At 43.2% G+C, this 20902-nt stretch overlaps 2 protein-coding genes across 2 annotated transcripts in view; one reads left to right on the top strand and one right to left on the bottom strand.

The window, feature by feature from the left end:
* LOC124312897 overlaps positions 1–20902 on the top strand; it is a 309861-nt gene that overhangs the window by 28788 nt on the left and 260171 nt on the right. The gene's annotated exons all lie outside the window — the stretch shown is intronic.
* Positions 111–20735, bottom strand: LOC124313198. Its single transcript, XM_046777990.1, has 15 exons — positions 20590–20735; positions 19627–19675; positions 18842–19164; positions 18658–18774; positions 18357–18584; positions 18135–18265; positions 17029–17929; positions 16218–16857; positions 12744–13157; positions 11441–11564; positions 9952–10124; positions 8347–8397; positions 4539–4682; positions 4343–4424; positions 111–404 (listed from the first exon to the last, which is right to left on the bottom strand). The coding sequence occupies exons 8-14, from the start codon at positions 16336–16338 to the stop codon at positions 4378–4380; spliced, it is 1074 nt and encodes a 357-aa protein (XP_046633946.1). The 5' UTR covers positions 16339–16857; positions 17029–17929; positions 18135–18265; positions 18357–18584; positions 18658–18774; positions 18842–19164; positions 19627–19675; positions 20590–20735; the 3' UTR covers positions 111–404; positions 4343–4377.

Raw genomic sequence — 20902 nt, 5'->3', positions numbered from 1 at the left:
GAATTATTTTGTTTTGTTTTTGTTTGTTTTTAAAAGAATGCGAAAGAAGAAGAAGGAACCATCTGTACGGAAGATGCAAGAGAGAAAGAGAGAAAAGAGCCGGGCGCTTACTGTTAATGGACCGACGGGCGAAAGAGATGAATTAACCCGGTCCGTCCGCCGACTTGTGCTGCTGCTGCTGTTCTTTTCCCTTTTTTTTCGTAACGGGGGGGGTGCATTGCCTGTTCCACCACTCTGTCTGAATTATTTCCAGGAGAGAGAATCATTTCAGCTGCTGGGCGGCTGTAATCAAGATGGGGCGAAGGAAGACCCAGTCCAGCAGCAGTTTCCATCCAATCTCGGCAGTTTTCCGCGTTTAAAGGCACTGACGGTCACATATGTGCTGAGTGCTGACCGGCGGCCGCCTAAAATAACATAAATAATAAGGGATAAGTTGTTCTACTGTTGTTGTTGTCACTGCAGCCCAAACCGGAAGAAGAAAAAAGAAGAAAATAAGAAATATACAAGGCGATGGATGACGCATCAAAAATCTAGACGAGAAATCCTACTTGTGATCGATTGCATGAGGTTTAAGCGAAACAAAAGAAAAACTCGAATCGCAATTTCACCGGAAATGAAAAAGAGGAAATCAATGCGCAGCCTACACACACACACACACACGGGCGTATATAGAACTTTGCTGTTGCTGCTCTTTTGGGTTGTTTTGTTTCTTTGGATCTGGCGCAAATTAGATTAGAGCACAGCTCGAGGTTTTCCGACAACAACCGAAACATTCATTACGAAAATTTGAAATCAGTTTTCATTATAAAAAGCGGGTGTGTGTGTGCCAGTCTTGAATTCTTGTTTGTAAAAGGGCATCGGGAACTTCTCTCTCGGGCTTGTTTGTTTACAGTTTCGACTGTAATGTGTACATGTATATTAGTCTGCTGCTGCTGCTGGGGAGGAAAATGTATAGACTATGGGCGAGTTTTGTTGTCGACGGGCTGGCTAGGGGAAGGCGTGGGCGATGAGCTAACGGCTGGAGAAAAGGGTATGGAAGAAGCAATCCTTAATCTTTCGTTTCATTCCCTTATAGGGCCAGCCCAGCCCAGCAGCAGCAGTGGTAGTATAGTAGTTTCTCCTTTTTTCGTTGCCTCCCATCTGATAAGCGCAGCAGGGTCGTCAGGAGTTGACTGCCAGCCAACAGCTATAGTGTACACACTAGTATATATAGAGTATAACACACACACACAAAAATCAGAAGAATCAAACCCCTCTTTCCCCTTCTAGCCATGATGAGAGAATCTAAAAAAATAAAATCGATCGAGTTTCTTCTTTTTTTTTGGGTAGGGCTGGCCGGATTGATAATCCGCTCTGCTGGGAAGAGGATAGACGATCCATCCAGGCCATTCTTCTCTCTCTATTTCTCTATTGGAAGCCTTATTTTTAAACTGTTGAGATTGCGTAGAAATATATCTGAACTATATGACGTGAGCGCTAATTCATCAGCTGGTGATTTTCGCATCTGGCCCATCGCTGGCCCATTGCAAATCTGTTGGAATCCAAAAAGGATTTGAAAAAAGAAAAAGGCTTGAATGGCATGGCGTGTATCGGATGGCCTACAATTTCCCAGCAAGGGTTTTCTCGACTGATATTCAATCGTCCATCGCATATTTTGGAAGACCCAGAAATGTTTCGACGTTTGATATATTTGACGGGAGCGCAACTGTAGGATTTAAGAATAGTGACGCAGGTGAATAGAGACAGAAAACCCCCCTGGCAACATGTTTATCCATCAGCCAAATGATTTGGCTAGCGGGGTGGGGGAGGGCATAAACCAAAGTCATTTCGCTAAGTGCTCGTCTCATCTTTGAGCACAATACTTTGGCCCATCAAATCTTCTCGTCGTATACAATACAAGATCAATAATCAAGCCAACTAGGCTATTCACCAGCTGTTCAAGTTCAAGTCAAAATTATACATCTCCCTGGATTCAGGAAATAAAATTATAACAACTACTTTGAACGCCTCCGCCTCATCCGCTTGGACACAATCAAAACAGCCGACACTTTTTCTCTCTCTCTCTCGAGTAACTATTTTTTTTTAAATAAAACATAACCAAATTTAGTGAGCTCATTAAAAAAATAATCATCATCCGGAGGAAAAATATAACGACCACTTTTCACCGGAAGAAAACGAAAAAAGGTTCGTCAGAATTATTTTTTCGCCGAGTTTTCCGAATCTCTTGAACTCTGGAACGACCAGCTCTCGAGGCGGTTACCACGGTGATGCTCGAGATTGTCCTGCCCACCCCCGATCCTTATGTATGTATATAATATTAAGTCCGAACACCCGTGAGTGGCACGTACGGCACATGACTTTGGCGACACGTTTCAAGAGGCCTGTTACCCAGAGATACAAAGTGTCCGCATTCGCAGACGGACGTCCATTTTTATTTCTTTTTCTTTCGACCAAACGAGTTGGTACCCATCGAGCATATGGGGGAGGAATAAAAATAAAAATAAGGATCGATCCTTTGTGTGTATATGCAGAGAGACTCTCTGTTATAGCTAATAAATCCAGCGTGAAGTGTGTAAACACAAACACAAACAAAACAAAACAAAAGAATTGAAAAAGGCTGTTTTTATCAGGTTCTCAGAGCCGGAATAATCCGCACGCGGATCTATTTTCCTCCACCCCTTTTGATATTTTTTTTTCTCTCACAATTCCTCCTTGGCTTCCCACACACAGAGAGAAATACACACACACAAACTTATATACAACCCCTTGTGTTTTTGTTTGCCACTCACAACCATCCCGACCAGTCGTATATTTAATACGACGGCGGGCCGGAATGATGACTATATACTTCTAGCAGGATCTCCTTTTTATGTCTCTATTGACTAGTGGGGGGAAGCATAGAGACCCTGTCATCGCCACCTTTACAGAGTGACGATGAGCTGCTGCTGTGATCGTTGGCCCGTAAAAGAAAAATCCTGCGGGCAAAGAAAATGAAAAATTCAACCGGAATCGGTCGACTCCCATCTATTACGCATTACATACCAGCTGGGCGGGGCAATTCAAATGATTTGATATTTAGGATAAGCCGCTTATTATTAGTAAAATGTACTGCACCCTATTTCCCACTTAAGGATCTCGGGCAAAACGACGAATAAGAGCAAGGATTTTCGTTCTAGTCTACAAATATACGACGACTAAGGATCGAATCGGCGGGATTTTCCCCCTCAAAAGTGTTTGCAAAGCGGATGTGCATACACACACACACGACTACGGAGGAGCAAAAAGGATCTTTTTTCTACAGATAGCGCTAGACTATACAGAGAGAGAACGATCTGTATGCCATACTGCTGCTGGTAGGGGGGGGGGGGGCTAACTTGATTTACTCGGCAGCACACACGGCTCGATGCCAACAAACACACACGACGCTTATCGGATCATTTCGATGCGTTTGGATTTTTTCTCGCATCGAGTCCTACTATTTTTTCAATTCCTTCCTTAATGTTGTTTCTCTCTCCAAACATTTTTTGGGACTTGCAAACAAACTTGGCGAAATCTGTTTCGATAAAAGTGCGAGTATCTTTATATAGGCTGAGCGACGCCAAACAGATGGGCAGACAACAACAACAACAACTGAACAAGAGGCGCCGTGGATCGGTTGCAGCACACACTCCCGCCAGCTATAGAAAATGGGAGAACAACAAAAGAGCTATCAACAACAACAACAACAACAATGTGTGTGTGTGTGACTCGAGTAGTATATCGACTAGTGCCGTGACGCCCGGCTATTATTACCGGCCGGCACACAAATACAAAAGAAAGATGGAAGAAATCCTTTAGCCACCACCCAAAAAGACATTGACTCTTTCGTTTCTCTTTCTCTACGCTTGTTGAAATCATTGTCCATCCATTGCCCATGTTACACACGAAATCCAAATAGGGGAGACTGAGCCGGAGGACACACTTTTGTGTGCCAAGTCTCGTGTCTCTTTTTCCCAATCGGTCCGACACGCCAGTGTGCAGCTGGATTTCTTCTATGGTACTCCTCACTCACTATCTCCTATTTACAGTTTGCTAACCCTTTAACACATTCTCTCTCTCCCCTCCTATTTCTTGGCTCCTTTCGACTTGGGGAGGGCTAGACGGCTAGGCTCCTACCGTGATGTAATGGACATGGGTCCCCCCTCTCTATGTTTAGTGGCTTATCGCTCACAAACTGTAGACGTCGGGCCGATTCTACATGCATAGAGTCTTGCTCTCTATTCTGTCACATGTCGACGATTGTTGGCCGCCCCTATTTAGTGTCTTAACACGGATGACATAAGGAGAGAGTCGCCATACTTACCGCCAGTCGAAATCTCTCCTTCCAGGCAGACGATCCTACCGGGCAGCCGGAAGAATGTGGCGACATTTTTTCTGTTTGGTTCCTATTTTTTATAGAATAAACAAGAAAGAAAATAGAAATAAAGTCAAATTGGATTTTCCCCCTTTTTTGGTTAAATAAGAAGAAATGATATTAGACGAGGGAAGTATTTTATTACCTTTTGTTATTGAATTGCGAAGTTGACTTGTTTTGTTTTGTTTTAGCCTGGAGTACCTCCTCCTCGGCGAGTGCGTGTAAGCACAATATCCGGCCGTAGTGTATGTGCTGCAATCCGGGGGATTCTTCTTTATTGGATTTCGACCTAGAGGAGAGAGAAACTCGGTCGAACAAATTACAAGTACAAGAATTTCTCAACAAAAATAAAATAAAAGAAGAAGAAACAATAAGACAACACGAAGCGAAAAACGATAAAATAAAACATTAACTTTAATCCAATTAAAAAACCCAAAAAATGTTTGTGTTTCTTTTCTTCGTGTGTTTCCGAGTCCGAATTGAATTAAAATTTAAAAAAAACCTAAAAGAAAAAAAAAATCAAATTCGAAATAATAAAATGAACTTTTTCCCACCAAAGTTGTTAGTGTACATGTTTTCCTGTTATTTTGTATTTGACGTTATCATCCGGCAGAGATGTTGGAAACATTATTTTCTTCGCATCACTGAATATGTACACATTGCACATCACACACGAATATTTAACTTGGGAGAAAGATGGGGGAGGAGAAGGGAGACATTGTGTCACAAGAAAATCGCATCCAGGGGACGTTCCAGCACCGCCCAAAAAATAATAAATAAAATCACAACTGCATAAATGTAATCGGATTAAACCGACCCCCCCGGCAACTGGTTATTGGGTACGTATAGAGAGAGACCAGTATATAAGTAAATCGTCAAATCGTTTGGATAACCCAATGAAATTAAAAAGAAAGCCCAGCGGGAACACAAAGAGAGACATTTAGGGGGCGGTTGTTGCATCAAGTTTACTGGGCCGTGCGTGTCAATAAATCCCAGGGAGCTCGGCTGTCATCACACAACAAGAAAGGACGAGAAACATTTACGCACTTTCGACTGATGAAAATGAATGGATGAATCCACACGGATGGATGGAAGGGGTCGACAAATTCTGTTTTTTTGAGTGGTGGTGGTGGTGGGAGCGCGCGTAATTCAAACGATTCAAACGCCAGCAGGGGGTGGGGGGGTTTAAGCGCGCACAAAAAGTTCCTTCCGGATCTCTACAAATGTACTCAAAACGAGAGAAAGAGAGATGCCATGGATGGATGGATTGACACAGCCAGCCAGACGCATTTCTCTACACATTTTTGTACTCTACTATTTCCACCCGGGCAACTTGCTTATAATGCTATCCCCCCCCTTTATTTATTTGTTTGTGTGTTATTGCCATATTCACGGTGGCGTGGTTTCTCCCTTTTCATTAAAATAAGATGCGTGCATGACTTTGGCGTGCGGGTCTCATCTCGTGGCTGCGTCCGTGAGCGACTCCCGTGGGAGGATGGAAAGAAACAAAGAAAGAAACGAAAGGGTTGAGGGAGATATTCTCAACACAGACAAGTCGGGAGTAGAGACAGACAGACAGACAGACCGATTAGCTAATGCAAGAAAAAGAAAATAAAAAAATGGCGGCCAAACTTTGAAGAAATAAAATTTAAAGAAAAATCTGAAAACGAATGACACAATTTCATGTCGACATTGATGACTAGAATTGATGGAAGAAAAACCCAATCAGGTGGAAATATACGTCATTTTATATACAACAGATTGGATGGGGAAATGCCAACAAGGATTAAGATCGTCCGAGTGAAGATACCAACACGCGAGCGGCCGGGCTGCTGGACGTGAAACTAAAAAAACGGATGGGGGGGATTCGCGCCGGGCGAAAATGATGGCCCAATAACCTTTTCATAATGCAAACGATACACACTACGTATACACTTGCCAGACTATACATGACATCAGGTTTCTCCCGTCACACACAAAATCGCATGAAATAATAACAGCCGGACTAAATGTTGGAACTCAAAATGTTTGTCGCTTAATTTGTGTTTAGATTTCGCCAATATGGAAATTGGTGATACCCATCTGACACCGTTCTGCCACATGAAATTCGCACACTCTCACACACATACACACTTGAATTATGTACATGACGTCACCGCCGTGGGCTTTTTTTGTGTGTCTAACCCCATAGTCAGCGCATTTGCCCATATATAATCCCAAGTTGGATTCTTTGTTTCCATTCTTTTCTTATTCTTTCCCATCCGCCAAAAGAATAAAATAAAATAAAATAAAATAAAATAAAGAGAAACGGGACTGAAGATAATAGAGAGAGAAAGGAAACACGCGAAGAGGGGATTAACACGATCTATCCGGTTTTCTGCTGCTACTCTCTTTTGTTTGATTCCTCCACGCCATTCTTTTTCATCCATCCATCCGGCGCGGATGCGGCTGTTTCTCTCCCTCTTTTCTCTCGACAGGAGAAAAAAGAAAAAGCTTTTCTTCTTCTTCTTCTTCTTCTGCTGCCGATGCTGTTTCTTTTTTGGGAGGACGAGGGTGTTGTTGTCATGGTAATGAGGGGAGACTAGAAGAAGAGTTTGCCGACAGACGAAGAAAGGACAAGCAGAAGAAGAAGTAGTCGACCATTCATCCAGATGCTGGATGCGTCGGCAAAGTGAAGATTTCGGTTGGCTGTTTCGCACGACACACAAGACAAACAACAAGAATTCAAATTAGTCTGCATCGCTCAAAAAAAGAGAAAAACAACTCTTGACTTGATCTCGTGTTAAATTAACGTCTCCCTTATTCTATCCCCCCTTTTTTCTTATTTAAATTGAAAACACAAAATGGTGACGGAATAAGCTGACACGAGGGGCAAACGATCCGATTCAGTTCACGTCTTCTCTACTCTCCAGTGTCGTATCGATCTATCGTTTTCTGTTCATTGTTTTTGGGGTCCGTGTTGTAGGGAAATGAGACAAACAAACAAGTCAGTCACTCTGGTGACAATAGCGACAACAATAAACGACACACGCCAGCAGACGTTGAACGAGCATACGGGGCCGGCATGCAAACTCACTAGACGCATTAGAGTTGATACGATAGTCTAGTCTAGCACAGTCTTGTTTCTCTTATTCAAAGTGAGAGAGAGAAACTGAAATTCCTTTTTTACTATTTGCCAAGGAGAATTTCTTTCTTCTTCTGTCCGCCCAGCAAATGCACCGATCGATAGTTAATATTGCTTGTAGGTACCTACCCCAGCAGCCGCCAGTCAGTAGTAGCCAAAATTTTGGTCGAGAGCTTCTCTCCTATCCACCAAACACACACACACATAAACATTCCTTTTCTATGTTTCCTTATATCCCCCATTCTTTTTTCAACCCTATAGAGGGGCAACTGTCTTGGGTTTATATACTGGGTGGTCATCATTTTCTTGTTGGCTCCACTATTTCAAAAGTAACAAACAACCGGAGCTAGAGCTTGGGGGAAAAACTAAATAGAAAATAAAATAAAAAGACGAACGAGAGACTTTGCTGCCTGCCGATCGTCGTGAATGCGCTTTGCTGTGGAGAGAGAGAGAGGGAATGTTTGATCAAACAACACACGGATTCATCGATCGCCGAGTATGCTGGGCTGGGCCAGCCGTGTGTTGGGCGCCCCGTTGGCGGTTATTTGTGAGGGGAAAATAACGGGCGACGCTGGAATGAAAAAAAAGTCGACCGGCGCACACACACACAATGGCGGTTGGTGGGGGTCAATTCCGTACGGAGCCTTACGCGAATATTCGTACACAATAGGTAGACGCAAAGTACCGCGAGTCAACTTGCAATGTGTAGACCTAGCGGGGATGGAGCTATTATTCGCTGTGTGCTCGAGGGCGGGCAAATGTCTAGACGTTTGACCGACCAAACAAGAAAAAGAAAAGTCCCACAATTTTCAATTTCCAAAACGTTTACCTGAACTTATACTGCTGCTGCTACTGCTGCTACTCCGGATAGGCGCCGGACCTGTACAGACGAAAATTTTAAAAAATTAAAATGACAATCATATTGCAGCCGTCATAAAATGCAATGGGAGAAACATTTAAAAAAAATCCAATCACACACAAAAAAATTAAAATTCACAAAAGAACCGCCGGCAATAACTCCCAGACGTTTGACACTCCCCGCGAGGTGAATAATTTTCAATTTGTCATTCAAATGAGAAACTATGAGTGGGGTGGGTAAAAAGACGTTCGGGATGTTGACATTTAAAATTGAAAAACGACGGCGAGTGCAGTGGTGCAGTTTTTAAAAACGAACCCCTAGCAGCAGTAGAAGTAGTAGTTTCTCCTTTGCTCTTTTTCTTCCTTCCAAAGTTTTCTCTCTTTCTTTAGGTTATAGCAAACACACAGGCACACAAGAAAATAAAAAGAGGGAAGAAGAAATCTCCTTTTGGGTTGAATTAATGATCAAAAGAGGTTGTGCTTCACGGTCCGATCTCTCCACGGTAAGTGATATAGCTTGAATGGCTGCTCAGAGGATGATGGAAGCGCACATCAAATGGCTCTCTCTTCATAAAATAATAATAAAATAAAAAAAAGAATCTCGACAAAGAATAGGAACGGCCTCCCCTTTCACCATTTCCCCCCTTTTACCTCGGTCACCATTCCCCATCTTCATTTCTTCTCTCCCACGATTTTATGAAGTATCAAAAGTCTCAATCAAAGAATGGGCTTGAATAAATCGGAATAATCAAAAATCCACCTCACCACCACGAAGAGTATAATTGTTATCATTTTGATCGATCGACGTGTGGTTTCATTTGTTCATGAAAAACAATGACACCGTGATAGAAACTTTTACTTGTCTTTCTTTCTTGGATAGAGAAATTTTTGGTTTCAAGCCCAGACCACGCCCACCCTAGCCTTGTGCGTGTGTGAACCAGCAGCCAAGGCAACTTTTTTTGGGGGGTTGTTGTCGACTATATCGGAAATGTCTGTGAATAGGTTGTTGATATCGATCCAATTTTGTTCAAGAATTTGATAAAGAAACCGCGACAGAAAGGGCTTCGATTTAGTTTTGGGAGCCAATCTTCCCAAAAAACTTTGAATCTTTTTTCCGGCCATTTTTTTTTTCACAAACGAACGAACGAACGAAAAAACGGGTCGCAAAGTGAACGTCGTCGGGATTCAATTAAGTCCCTCCCCTTTTTCTGACAGGGTGGATGAGAGGTGATTCATTTACGACGGGCGGGAAATATTCAATTTTTCAAATTACCCAAATTTCTACGAACTGCAGTTGCCCTTTTTACTTCTCTGTCTATTTATTCTGGGACGGGCAAAACGGTTAAAAGGAGGAAAATTAGAATCCCGGTTACAAAATCGACCACCAGAAACGCACAGCGCGTATTGGATTTTGGTTTCGGGGGAATAATAATAAATAAAAAAAGGGAAAATGGATAAGAAAATGCGGCCGGAATCGATCAACGTTTACGGAATAGGCCTCCAGCACTCTACTCGACCCACTAACCAAAAAATGTCGATAGAAAGAAAATTGAATAATAAGAAAATAAAACGGGACCTGGATAGTAAATGAGTCTCCGAGCGATTTGATACTGCGTGGCCGGAATGGACAAGACGCACTCGAAAATCGTCTCCTGGCGGAGTGAGCGGTCGTGGACGACCCGGTAGAGTGTCACGTCGTAGAGTCCGCGTCGATTCACCACTTCGGCAGGCATTCCGTCCATCTCCACCCTGGATAGATACAAAATTTACCCGACCAAAATCAAATCAGTTTCTCCAGTCTTTTCAATTATTCACACACAATCAAATAATAATAGAAAATAAAAACCACCCAAAAACTTTTCAATATCTTCTCTCTTTTGATCGTTCGATGGATGGTGGACTAGATAAGTCTCCTCCGGCCCGGGCTCTAACTCTTTTGTCGATGACTCGGGACCCACCCACCCCGTCGATATCCATCCACTTTTTAGCTCAAGGGGGGAGGGAGAGCTTGCTCCAGCAATTCCTCCATCCGCACTTTTTATAGATTGGACGCCGGGTCGAACCCTACAGCCGCCTAAATAGAGGTGGTGCAAAAGAGGCCAGCAAACGAGTTTATTACGCCAGAGTAGACATCAATCCAGAGGCTAGGACAAGAACGGAGATGGGATTTCGTCACCTGGGCCAACACACACACACACACACACTGCCGGCGGCAGCAGTTGCGCCACTTTTACTCTCCGCGGAGCAAAAAAATCCATCACGACGCAGACTAAAAATATCGACAGATTCCATCAGCCTCGAGTGCGGAAGAAATAACAGGTATTATTAACCATCGGCAGCATCTCTCCAGGTGGGAGAATGTTCGGGTGGGGGTCTTCAGTTTCCTCAAATACAATAAATATCGCCAATCGGATAGATGGAAGACTGGCGAGCCGTGTGTATAATGGCGGAAGGACATCCGCACACACAGAAAAGTGTCTTTTTTATTTCTAGGGAGAGAGTTCGATTAATCAAAAAAAGGAAAAAAAAAGACAAAGTCTTGAGGAAACGACCCGGCGAGCTCCTTAATAACAATAGAGGAAGAAGAAAAAAAGAAGTTTTGGGGAGGCGACGTTAAAAATAGGAGAAATAAACCGCGGCCAGCAAAGCACCACACATACAGACACACACCACCCTCTCCGAAAGACAGTCAAAGAGTTAAGTAAGATGAATCGGAGTTGGCCCATCATCGCCAGCGGTGCCCCCGCAGATAGAATAGAAGCGAGCGATGGGGCCAACGTGGACGACGACCAAAACGACAAGTGATGGACGATCTATCGCCTAAAAACCCCACCCCAGAAAGAAAAAAACCACACCGACCCAATACCCCCCTATCCATATGGGTGGTGATCCGTCCACGCCCAAAAGATCGATTCCATCCATATCTTACCAGTAAAAAAAGAACGACAAGGGAAGGAAGAAGCAATCATAATCAAAGACATTATTGTCATCATTCTGATGATGATGATGGCAGCAAAGAGTTACGTCATATTGAGGTATAAACTCATTATTGAAATGGAACGTACCCGGGACGGTCTCCGCGGTAGAGCTGAAGTTTGGGCCTGGGCGAAATTCCTTCAACTCGGCATGTGACATTGACAGCGTCGAACGACATTTTCTGGTGCCATATTTCCAGATTCCGGGCCGGAGCTGATGAAAAAATAAAAAAAGATAAATAATTAATTGTTATTTAGTCTCATTAGTTTAATTATCCAATAAATTAGACGAGACTTATTGGAAAAAAACGGACTAATGTAAATGGAAATTCCCGCTGCCTCGACGCAGAATAACCCCCCCCCCCAAAAAAAAAAAAAAAAGTTGCGCATTTCCAACAAAATCCAGCACATCGATGATGATGTTGGGAGCCCCAGGGCAAAGGCAGCAGGAGCAGCAGCAGTAAAAGAAGATGATGGACGATATACTGGGTGGATCTGTCCTTGCCATCTGTTTTCCTCATTTTTTCCCTTTTTTTTTTTCTTTCCGTGTCTCATTTCTCTTCTACAAATTCTTTTATCATTTCCTTATCCTTTTTCTTTTCGTACATTTTGGCTTATCCCTGCAATATACTTTGTCATCCGGCGGAATATATGTGCAATAACTTGATTCATTTCAATCTGAAACTCTTCCCCGTGCTAACACACAATAAAAACCAAACTGGAAATTGAAAACATTACCCCGTCAAAAAAATAACAAGATGTTGGGTTACACGTAGGAGAAAATAATAAAATCAAATGATGAACGGTCCGGCCTCCTAGTAGTCCTACGGCCGGAAGAGTCGGTGAATCACCCGCCCTCTACAATGCATATAGAAATCCTCTACTCCCATTTTCGGATTCATCTTTCATACTACCAGTTTTTCTTCAATATCTCTACTTGAATACTCTTTCAAACTCTCTACACCACGCCCCTCCTACCGTAGAAGCCGAGATGGCGACACACACATAGAGACTATGTAGATATGTGGAAGTGAGCCAATATTTTTCATCCGGACGGAGAGAGAGAGAGACGGTCCTCAACCATTTCGTGTCAAAGGAAAGCCAACAGCTGCTACGCCCTACATCTCTCATCTATAAAGCTCCCGAGAGAGGCTACCGCCGTTTTACACAGTCTGGGGCTTACGCAGTTAGATGGATGATGCTCGGGGAGTTTGCCCTTAATAGTTTACATCTCTCTATACACCATTATGGCTGCTGCTGCATCATTTGCGCAGTGTGTATCTGATGATGATTATTCAAAAAGGAGTATCGTCTACTACTACTACCCCGAATACCAAAATGGCGCATCAAACTATTAAGAATAAAATGATGTAAAATTAGTTTTTAGTTTTACTGTAGACGATCATGGTGCGGGCGGCGACGGCCTCCTCTTCGACGGTGGCGACTTTGCAGCGATAAACGCCACTCAGCTCGTAAGTGGGCTTGAGGATTTCGAGTGCCCTGTGCCGCTTGTGCGGATCGTTGGAGGCCCGGTAGTCGAGATTGAGCCGGCCCTTGAGCACGCCGAGATCCTGCGGCCTTTTCCCTGGAATCCACTGGTAGACGGGACTGGAACCGTTCTGGAAGTACCACTGGACCACCAGCTCCGATTTCTTGTCGGCCGAGCGCAGGACGTAGTCGCAGTCGAGGATGACGGACGTGGCCGACCCGTCTTCCACCACCGACGGCACACGCATTTCCACAATTTGGAGCATCGGACCCGAATCCGTCACGCCGCTGACACTCCCACAAACCGCTGGAACATTACCTGGAACGAAAATGAAAAAAATATAAGACAAGTCAACAACACACGATATCCTGCCGTTTTCAACCCAACAACAACAACGTCACGAGCAATATGACAATACACCGGAGAGAGAATGGGCGCCAATCCCAAACTTTTTCCAGAAAGTTCCAGGAAATTTACACGGACCCCAAGGAGAGAGAGAGAGAAAGAACTATTTCCTTTTTTCTTTTGTGTGTGTCAAAGAGTTGCACAAGACAAGGTGGATGCCCGTTTCCCCGTGTAGACGACCGAGACATTCGCAGTGGGTGAGCGGCCGATATTGATCAATCCCGTCACGAACGGCGGACTTGGGGGACTCCCTCACCAGGAGCTTTTTTATGAAAAAGCTTTTTCTTCTCTCCTTGTTGTGCTGGATTTTCTACGGCTGAAAACTCTCCTGGACTTAGAGAGGGGGGGACCGCTGCAGCACTCTCGGGCGACGCACGCGTGCACACGGGTAGGAAAAAGCCTTTTTTTTTTAAAAGAAGACGATCCCGTCAACGCCGGTTGCCTAGGTAAACTCGCTCTGCTGCTCCAGTGTGTTCACTCCTTCTCTCTCCTGTGTGAGTTGGGTAGAGACACTTAATTGAACAGACTCTGACGTGCCCGATTGCCCCGCCAACATCTTTGATAACTAACACACAACAACTTAAAGAGCCCAGCCACCCACTTGATCGAGACGCCGATCGTGGAGGAGACCGGACAATGTCCAGTTTATTCTTCTTCTTCTTTTATTATCGTTACCAAGGAGAATCAGACGCAAATGGGGGGATCAATCATCAATGGTAAGTGATCAAAGAGGATCCGTTTGATCTCTCTGCCTCGGTCCCTGGATCAACCGGTTTCTTTTCAGCCCCAAAACTTTGGACCAACTTGAACCCGGGCTGGATCCTACCCTCCCTTCTCCACCCATTGGGGCTAATCGATAGGTACTATATTTAACTATGCGTATACTGTACATACAGAGGAGGAGCATCTATTAAGCGTACATGTACCAAAGACGCTTTTAGCTGTTTGGCGGTCTGCTGCAGTTGATGGGAGGCTAACATGTATAGTCAAGCCAGCCGGGCCGAGAGAGATACAAGTCGATGGAGAGAGTACAAAGCTTCTTTAATGAGAGTCACGTGACTCGTTCGAGTAGAGGGGCCCATAGACACGCTATAAAACTCCCAGAGTTCCTCCTCACATCCCCCCACCCTTCCACTACACAACATAACGACGTATATGGCGAACAATACAATAGGAAGTAGGGGGGAGGCAGCAGCAGCAAAGACGGAGAGAGACACACTACCCTTCATTAATCGGCACTCCCTGACGGATCGTATGGCCGTGGTAGTTAATTATCCGCACAGCAGCAGCAGCAGCAGCGGCAGCAGAGTTGCGGGGCCCAAGTAGTCAAGGAGGGAACGCACACGGCAGATGAAGACAACTCTGCGGCTGGTGGACGACAGGAGCCGGGCAAAAGTCAGAGAGCGACGCTACATGTATCATCCATCAAGACGGTTGGCGATTTGTTTCGTCCCCAGCTTCTTTCTCTGCTGCTGGCCTCCACCAAACCCAATGCCCATTCGCGTGACATCGGAGCGACATCAGGAAGTTGGAAACATGGCCCGTCACATCGCATCGTGTGCCAAAGAAATTTTCCTTTTCTAGTTACAAACCGGAAGGGTAACACAACAGCAAAAGTAGCAGCAGCTCCTGTGTGCGGGTTTACTTGACATTAAGACTTGAATGGCAACCCAAAAGAGAAGAGAAGATTGCGAGGCCTATAACGCATAAAACCAGATTTGAATATCGAGGGAAAGAAAAGGAGACAGGTTTTTTCGTACATTTAGACCGACGACATGTACACGCCTGTCAGCCGAGCTCGGGACTTGCGTGTTAAAAAGTCTGGAATATTAAAGGAGAAAAAATTGTTCTGTCGGGAGACTTTGGTGGACGACGTCAGAGCGAACAGAAATATAATAATTCGGGTTCTTACACATTTGACTCTAGCCCGAAGGAAATAAAGAATAATGGCGGAGAAAATCATAATAATAAAAAAAGAAGTGTATCGATTAATCGATGAGTCATTGAATTTTGTGCCTTTTCCCTATTCGGGTTGATGCCAGGAGAGAGTAGAGTCCAGGAGTCACCGAGCATCTAATCATCATAAATAATTGCTTTTCTGAGCTCTCCCCCCTAACCCTTCTTCTTCTTGAAAGATTCTCTCTCGCAAATGGACGTCAATCTCCCCCTTACCATTTTGTGGGAATGTACCGGAGATATATTCTCTGGTCCACTTCATCTTTTATACCTGACAAAACTCTTACTACCCCCCCCGTCCCAACCGACAAAACGATCGAATTGGACAAATCGATTCCGTTTTTTCGCGATCCTTCAAAGTCAATTCATCTCAGAAATTGAAAAACCAGAAATTAAAAAAAAAAGAACAAAATAAGAAAAAGTACAAGGGAGTTGGTAGAGTTCTGGCGGAAAGCCCCGGTTCCTTAATAGCACACGTCCTATATTGCTTTAACATTATACATTTCCCTTTTTTCTTTTTATGTTACTCTTCCCCATCGTCCTTCTTCTTTTCTTTTGATACATCAAAATCGACAATTAAGAAAAGGAAAAAATATATAAAACGGAAGAGCAGCGGTAATGAGAAGATGGCAAAGCAATTAAACAAAATCTCTTTTTTCGGGTGACTGAGCCCAACAGATCTTTTTAAAAAACCCCATGGGGGACCCTCTAAAAACTATTATAAATAAAATCGCCACACTAATGTCGTCAAAAAGAATATCGTTTTTGGCTTCTTGTCACGAACGATTTGACCCAATCGGACACGACCAGCGCCTCAAAAATAGCGCGTGCCTTTATATACTAACACAACCACAACATCACGCCCTGGAGGGACAAGAGGATTGAAGATCTCATCAAGTCCCGCCACAACTTTTGGGCGGCCGTGACCGATTATCAAAACAGGATAAACGAAAAAAATCTCTCGGCCACTAGCAACAAACAGCTCAACAAAGAGAAAGAAAATGTGTTTTAATTTACCTGTAACGGTGAAGAAGAGCAAGACGAAGACGAGCGGTGACATGTTGAGGCCGGTTGGACGATGGTAAACTGAGCGCTGACGGTGGCGGATGCACCTAATCCACAAGATGCCATCCAGCATCCGCACAGAGCCAAAGAAACTGCAAAATGAGTTGCTGGCTGTTTCCAGATAAAATTGTTGTTGTGTTTGTTGCGCAAATTGGAAATGCCAGACACGAATAACCAAACCAGGAGGTTTGCTAAAGGGAAGACCTGCTGAGTGGGCAGCCGGGCAATGTAACAGACCGTGAGGACGGCACGTATGCAACTGACGGGAGCTCGTAGCGGATTCACCCGTCTATATCACGAAGAGTGTGCAACCCATTTTTGGGATTCCGGGTGGAAAAAGGCCCGGCTCCTTTTACTGGCCAAAAGTCAGAGCCATCTAGTAGCGTTTCAAAGGCCGTTGGCCAAAAAACACACACACACAAACGGTATTCACGTGCTTCTTGGCCAAAAGTCTCTTCAACTTGACTTCCCAGCGCCCAGCTGGAAGTCTCGGAAATGATGAATAATAGCAGATCGAATGACTCCGTGTGTAGAGCTGCAAGCAGTCCCTTCTTCCGCCTTGGGGGTGTCATTCATCACGGATGGCTTCTTCCTAATCCAGAGTGAATAATATCCTCATTCAAGATTATAAATTGCGGTCCACAAACGCTACTACTACTACTGTTACTGCTGGTACTTGTATACTATAGGCTCCTGTACAAGTTGTCAGCCCCTTACTCAGCAGGACGGATGTTTTTTTTTTTTAACTTCTGACTCGGCTTACCTCATTTCGTAGTCAATTGTAGACCATCCGGCTGGAGGGGTTTATACGCCTGGGAGCCCGTGCATGTCCCAAGCCCTGTGTGTTCCGGTCGGCTAGGGCTCGAGCAATTAGCTTGATTGGTAATGCAATACGCTGCGCCATGTTTTCGCAGCAGGAGAGATAAGTAATCTTACACCACACCACAGCCACACACGACGCGCAGGCTGCTCACGGGGAAATAAAAGAAAAATACCTGAATAAAGAAGAGACTGTTATTGTCAGAGAGAGACAATTAAAACGTTGAAAAGAGAATGTGTCATTCAAAGTAGGGAAAAGTGAACTCGCGGTATGGAAAAGATTTTCATATGACAAAAGAAAATAGGGAATTGAGATGTTATCATGGCGCAGTGTACACACAGGAAAAACACACACACAGGCGCGCAGTGGCGTAGAATCAGGTGTAACAGATAGCACGCAGGTAACAGAAAACCCAGCCCTAGGGGAAAGAAATCGAATATCGCCAGTCAAACAAAACAAACGCTAGCTGCCGTCAAAAAATGAAAGAAACGAATGGAACCCGAGTGTCGTGTGTCAATTCGTGGCAGCAGGTTTAGGTGGCACACACGTGGATCAATAGCGAGGGGTGGTCGACTCTTTATACGAGTGAAAAACTTCAAGAAAATGAGAAAATCTCAATTCATATTGCTCATACTTGACAAACAGTGCCTTTTTAGAGTTCATCCATCTTCAATTTTTGCAGAGATGGTTGTCTTAGTCGTAGTTGTTTTAGCTTACATTGTTGCCTGCTGATTCGGTCCTGTAAGGCTGACATTGCTGTTCACAGATTGATGAATCATCTTCTAATCGTTGAAGCCTTAAAGCTGAAGGTTGTAGCTACTTTTTCTAGGCTGGGAAACACAAACTAAAGAGGTGCACAACATAGAAATTAAGGAAGTGTGAGATAAAATAGCGTAGTATAAGAAAAAGAAATCGCAATTGAAGTCATTTAGTTTAGGCGAGGGTGTTTGCAATGACCGCGTGACTCATTTTTCCTGAATGCCAATAACTTGCTTTGCTTACAGACAAATTCTATACTCATAACATATTTCATAATATTTAAGAAATACCTAGATCATAAAAAGAAAACTCGGGCTTAATACGGGGGTGTTCATCAATCAGAAAGCATGCAGAATTCCGAATGCCATGCGTACGTACGATAAGTTGAGATGCAGATAATTTAAGTTGTTCGTGAGTTTGTCTGAAAAATTCCGTGCAGAGTCGCCAATTATAATTTTTACGTATAAATACAATATTTCAAGACATTTTATTTTTTCCACATCTTTTCTTACTTTTCTTGGATTTTCAAAATTTTTTTACTTTTCAGAAAGCTAATTTACTTTCTGGACGAGTGAACCACCGTAAAGAAAGAGTCGATTACTTCTCGATCGATAGTCCAATTTGACTCGAAGAATTTGTTTTTAGTCAGTTATTACTTGCTTTTGTTTGGCTTTTACACTAGGATGTTACGTAACCTCATTCAGTGAAAATGGATACTGTTCGCTAATTCCTTTGCGGGGCTATAAATAATTCAAAATAAAACTTACGACAGGTTAGAAAAGTCATTTGACTGCCATCATGCAGCAAGATTACCTTTAACCTTCTATAAACTCATATGCGTCTATCATCTTTAAGACTGTAATTGGCGTGGGATGGTCCCAAATCCAATTTCAATGTGATTATTAACATTGACGTGCTACCTGTCATGACCTTGTCAACAGATTAGCAATGTTGAAATGTACACCCATCAACGGAATATTAGACTATTAGTTTTTACCTGCGTGCCTTTGGTCCGACATTTGGTAGGCCCAGTAGTATATCGCGGGGGGCTGCGCCGAGGAATAGGACCAGTGGGAATAACGCATGTCTCAAGGTTTCTATTTGCCACAGAACATGAGTGAGCTGGACGCAGACAATTACGTCTGGCGTAACGACCGGCCACTTCCCCGAGGACGGGCAGAAAGAGAATATGTGCTCCAGCCTTCTTTGAGTAGAACCAAACAATGGAAGATCTTTTCTTGTTCCATTGTGTTTCCAAAGGTTTCACAGGGTCCTAATTGAACAAAATCAATGGCAGCTGTGCAGACACAACAAAACAACCTAGAGTGGAGAAATATATATAGAACTTTGATTTTAATCTCCGTTATGGAAAAGTTATAGCCTTGTAGTGAGTTGGGACAAAAGTTACAAGTCAGTTACTTAATCAGTTCAAAAGGAAATTACGTTTATAATTAGATTTCATGATAAATGGAAATTCCGAATTTGATGATCATCTGGAAGGAGGGAAAATGGACAAAATGTGTTCGCAAAAAGAAAGAGTGCGCGACTAATTACCCCAAGGATAAGTATCGTGCCCTGTGTGTAGGCCAGATCGTTATCGCCCAGAATTCCAAAGACGATCGATGGTTACTGTGGGCGGGTCGTGGCCGATGGGGAACAAGAAAACGATCATTACGTCGATCTCGTTTCATGGATTTAGGGAACAACTATACACACTGTCGATCCCCGCAGGAGAACATATGTAAACCCCACATACAAGGGAATTGTTCCTTTGTTTTTTACCTGAGAATTTGATCGGTTTGATTTCCTTTCCAGTATAAGCAGATGGCATCTGTAAATAAACAATAAATGAATAGATTTTCATTAGTGGATAGGCAGTTGAATAGATTCCTTCAGTCAGCAAAAGTTTAATACAAGCGGCAATGCAGTGATGAGAATTCGGAGGAAAAGACCCACGATCCAGTACCCAAAGAGAAGTCTAAAACAGAACTTACAAGTTAGAGAGCGTGTAAAAACAACTTCAATTTTATGGTAAGCTTCTCAACAAGTGGCAAAGAATCGGATTTCCTTTGACGATGTAAACTTCCAGTGGGTTATCTCTGACGGGTGTACCTAATAAGGTATGCCTATAAAGCTGCAAGTATATTAAATCTGGGTTGAGATCAATGCAAATATTTATTCATTCATTCGGAATCAAACTAGTTTGCGAATGAACAGTTCACTGAACGCCCTAACGAGATGACTTGACTACATGTTCGTGAAAGCAGGACTTGCGTGTCAAATACAAGATCGCCTTAATATGCTCCAATGAAAATTCCCTTTGTAAGTGAAATTGAATTCTAAGAATAGTTGGTCATGCATTCAGCATTGACTAGTCACTAAACTCGGCGATTCCTGGATCTAAAATCCAATATATATATCAAGTAGTTGGGACGCAAAAGTTCACTGATAGTTTCATCGTGAAACGTACCAGATCCATATGGTTATTAATGACACTAGAAATTACTCCATAAGTTGATATTCTAGAACACACGTAGCCTATGCTGTTCTCTGTGAGCTGTTAATACATTCAGCCTACAATATAAATTCACAAATAATTGGGAGGATGTAAATTTCTAGGCCATACTAACAGAGAGTACCTTTCGAAAAGCCAAACAGTGCTTATGAAAAAAAATCATGAAATGAATGTGAAAGACATGAAAGGGAAAAAGAAAATGTTGTGTTTAGGCCTAGTGGCCTACTTACCCTTTGATGAAGACTATATAACTCAGCACAAGTGACACGCAAATTGAAACGATAAAAAGTTGCTTACAATTAAAAATTTAGCCGTTTTTCTCACAAACTAAAACATTTCTTAAACTGTAACAAGTTCTTTCAGATGTTTTTTTTTATCTTTTTCAATTTTTTTTCAATTTTTTTCAACGCACGTGCTGAGCAGAAGAGATTTGGGAGATTTGCACATTCCAGGACATCTATCGACCAACTACGGAACAGAATTAATAAAAAAGCGCAAAAATTCAAAACTTTGAATAGTCACCTCGTCATTCGTCCGCATTCC

The sequence above is a fragment of the Daphnia pulicaria genome, chromosome 9 (assembly GCF_021234035.1).
Source record: "Daphnia pulicaria isolate SC F1-1A chromosome 9, SC_F0-13Bv2, whole genome shotgun sequence".
NCBI lineage: Eukaryota > Metazoa > Arthropoda > Branchiopoda > Diplostraca > Daphniidae > Daphnia > Daphnia pulicaria.
The sequence above is the reverse complement of the archived record's forward strand: the minus strand, read 5'-3'. Positions and strand labels throughout refer to the sequence as shown.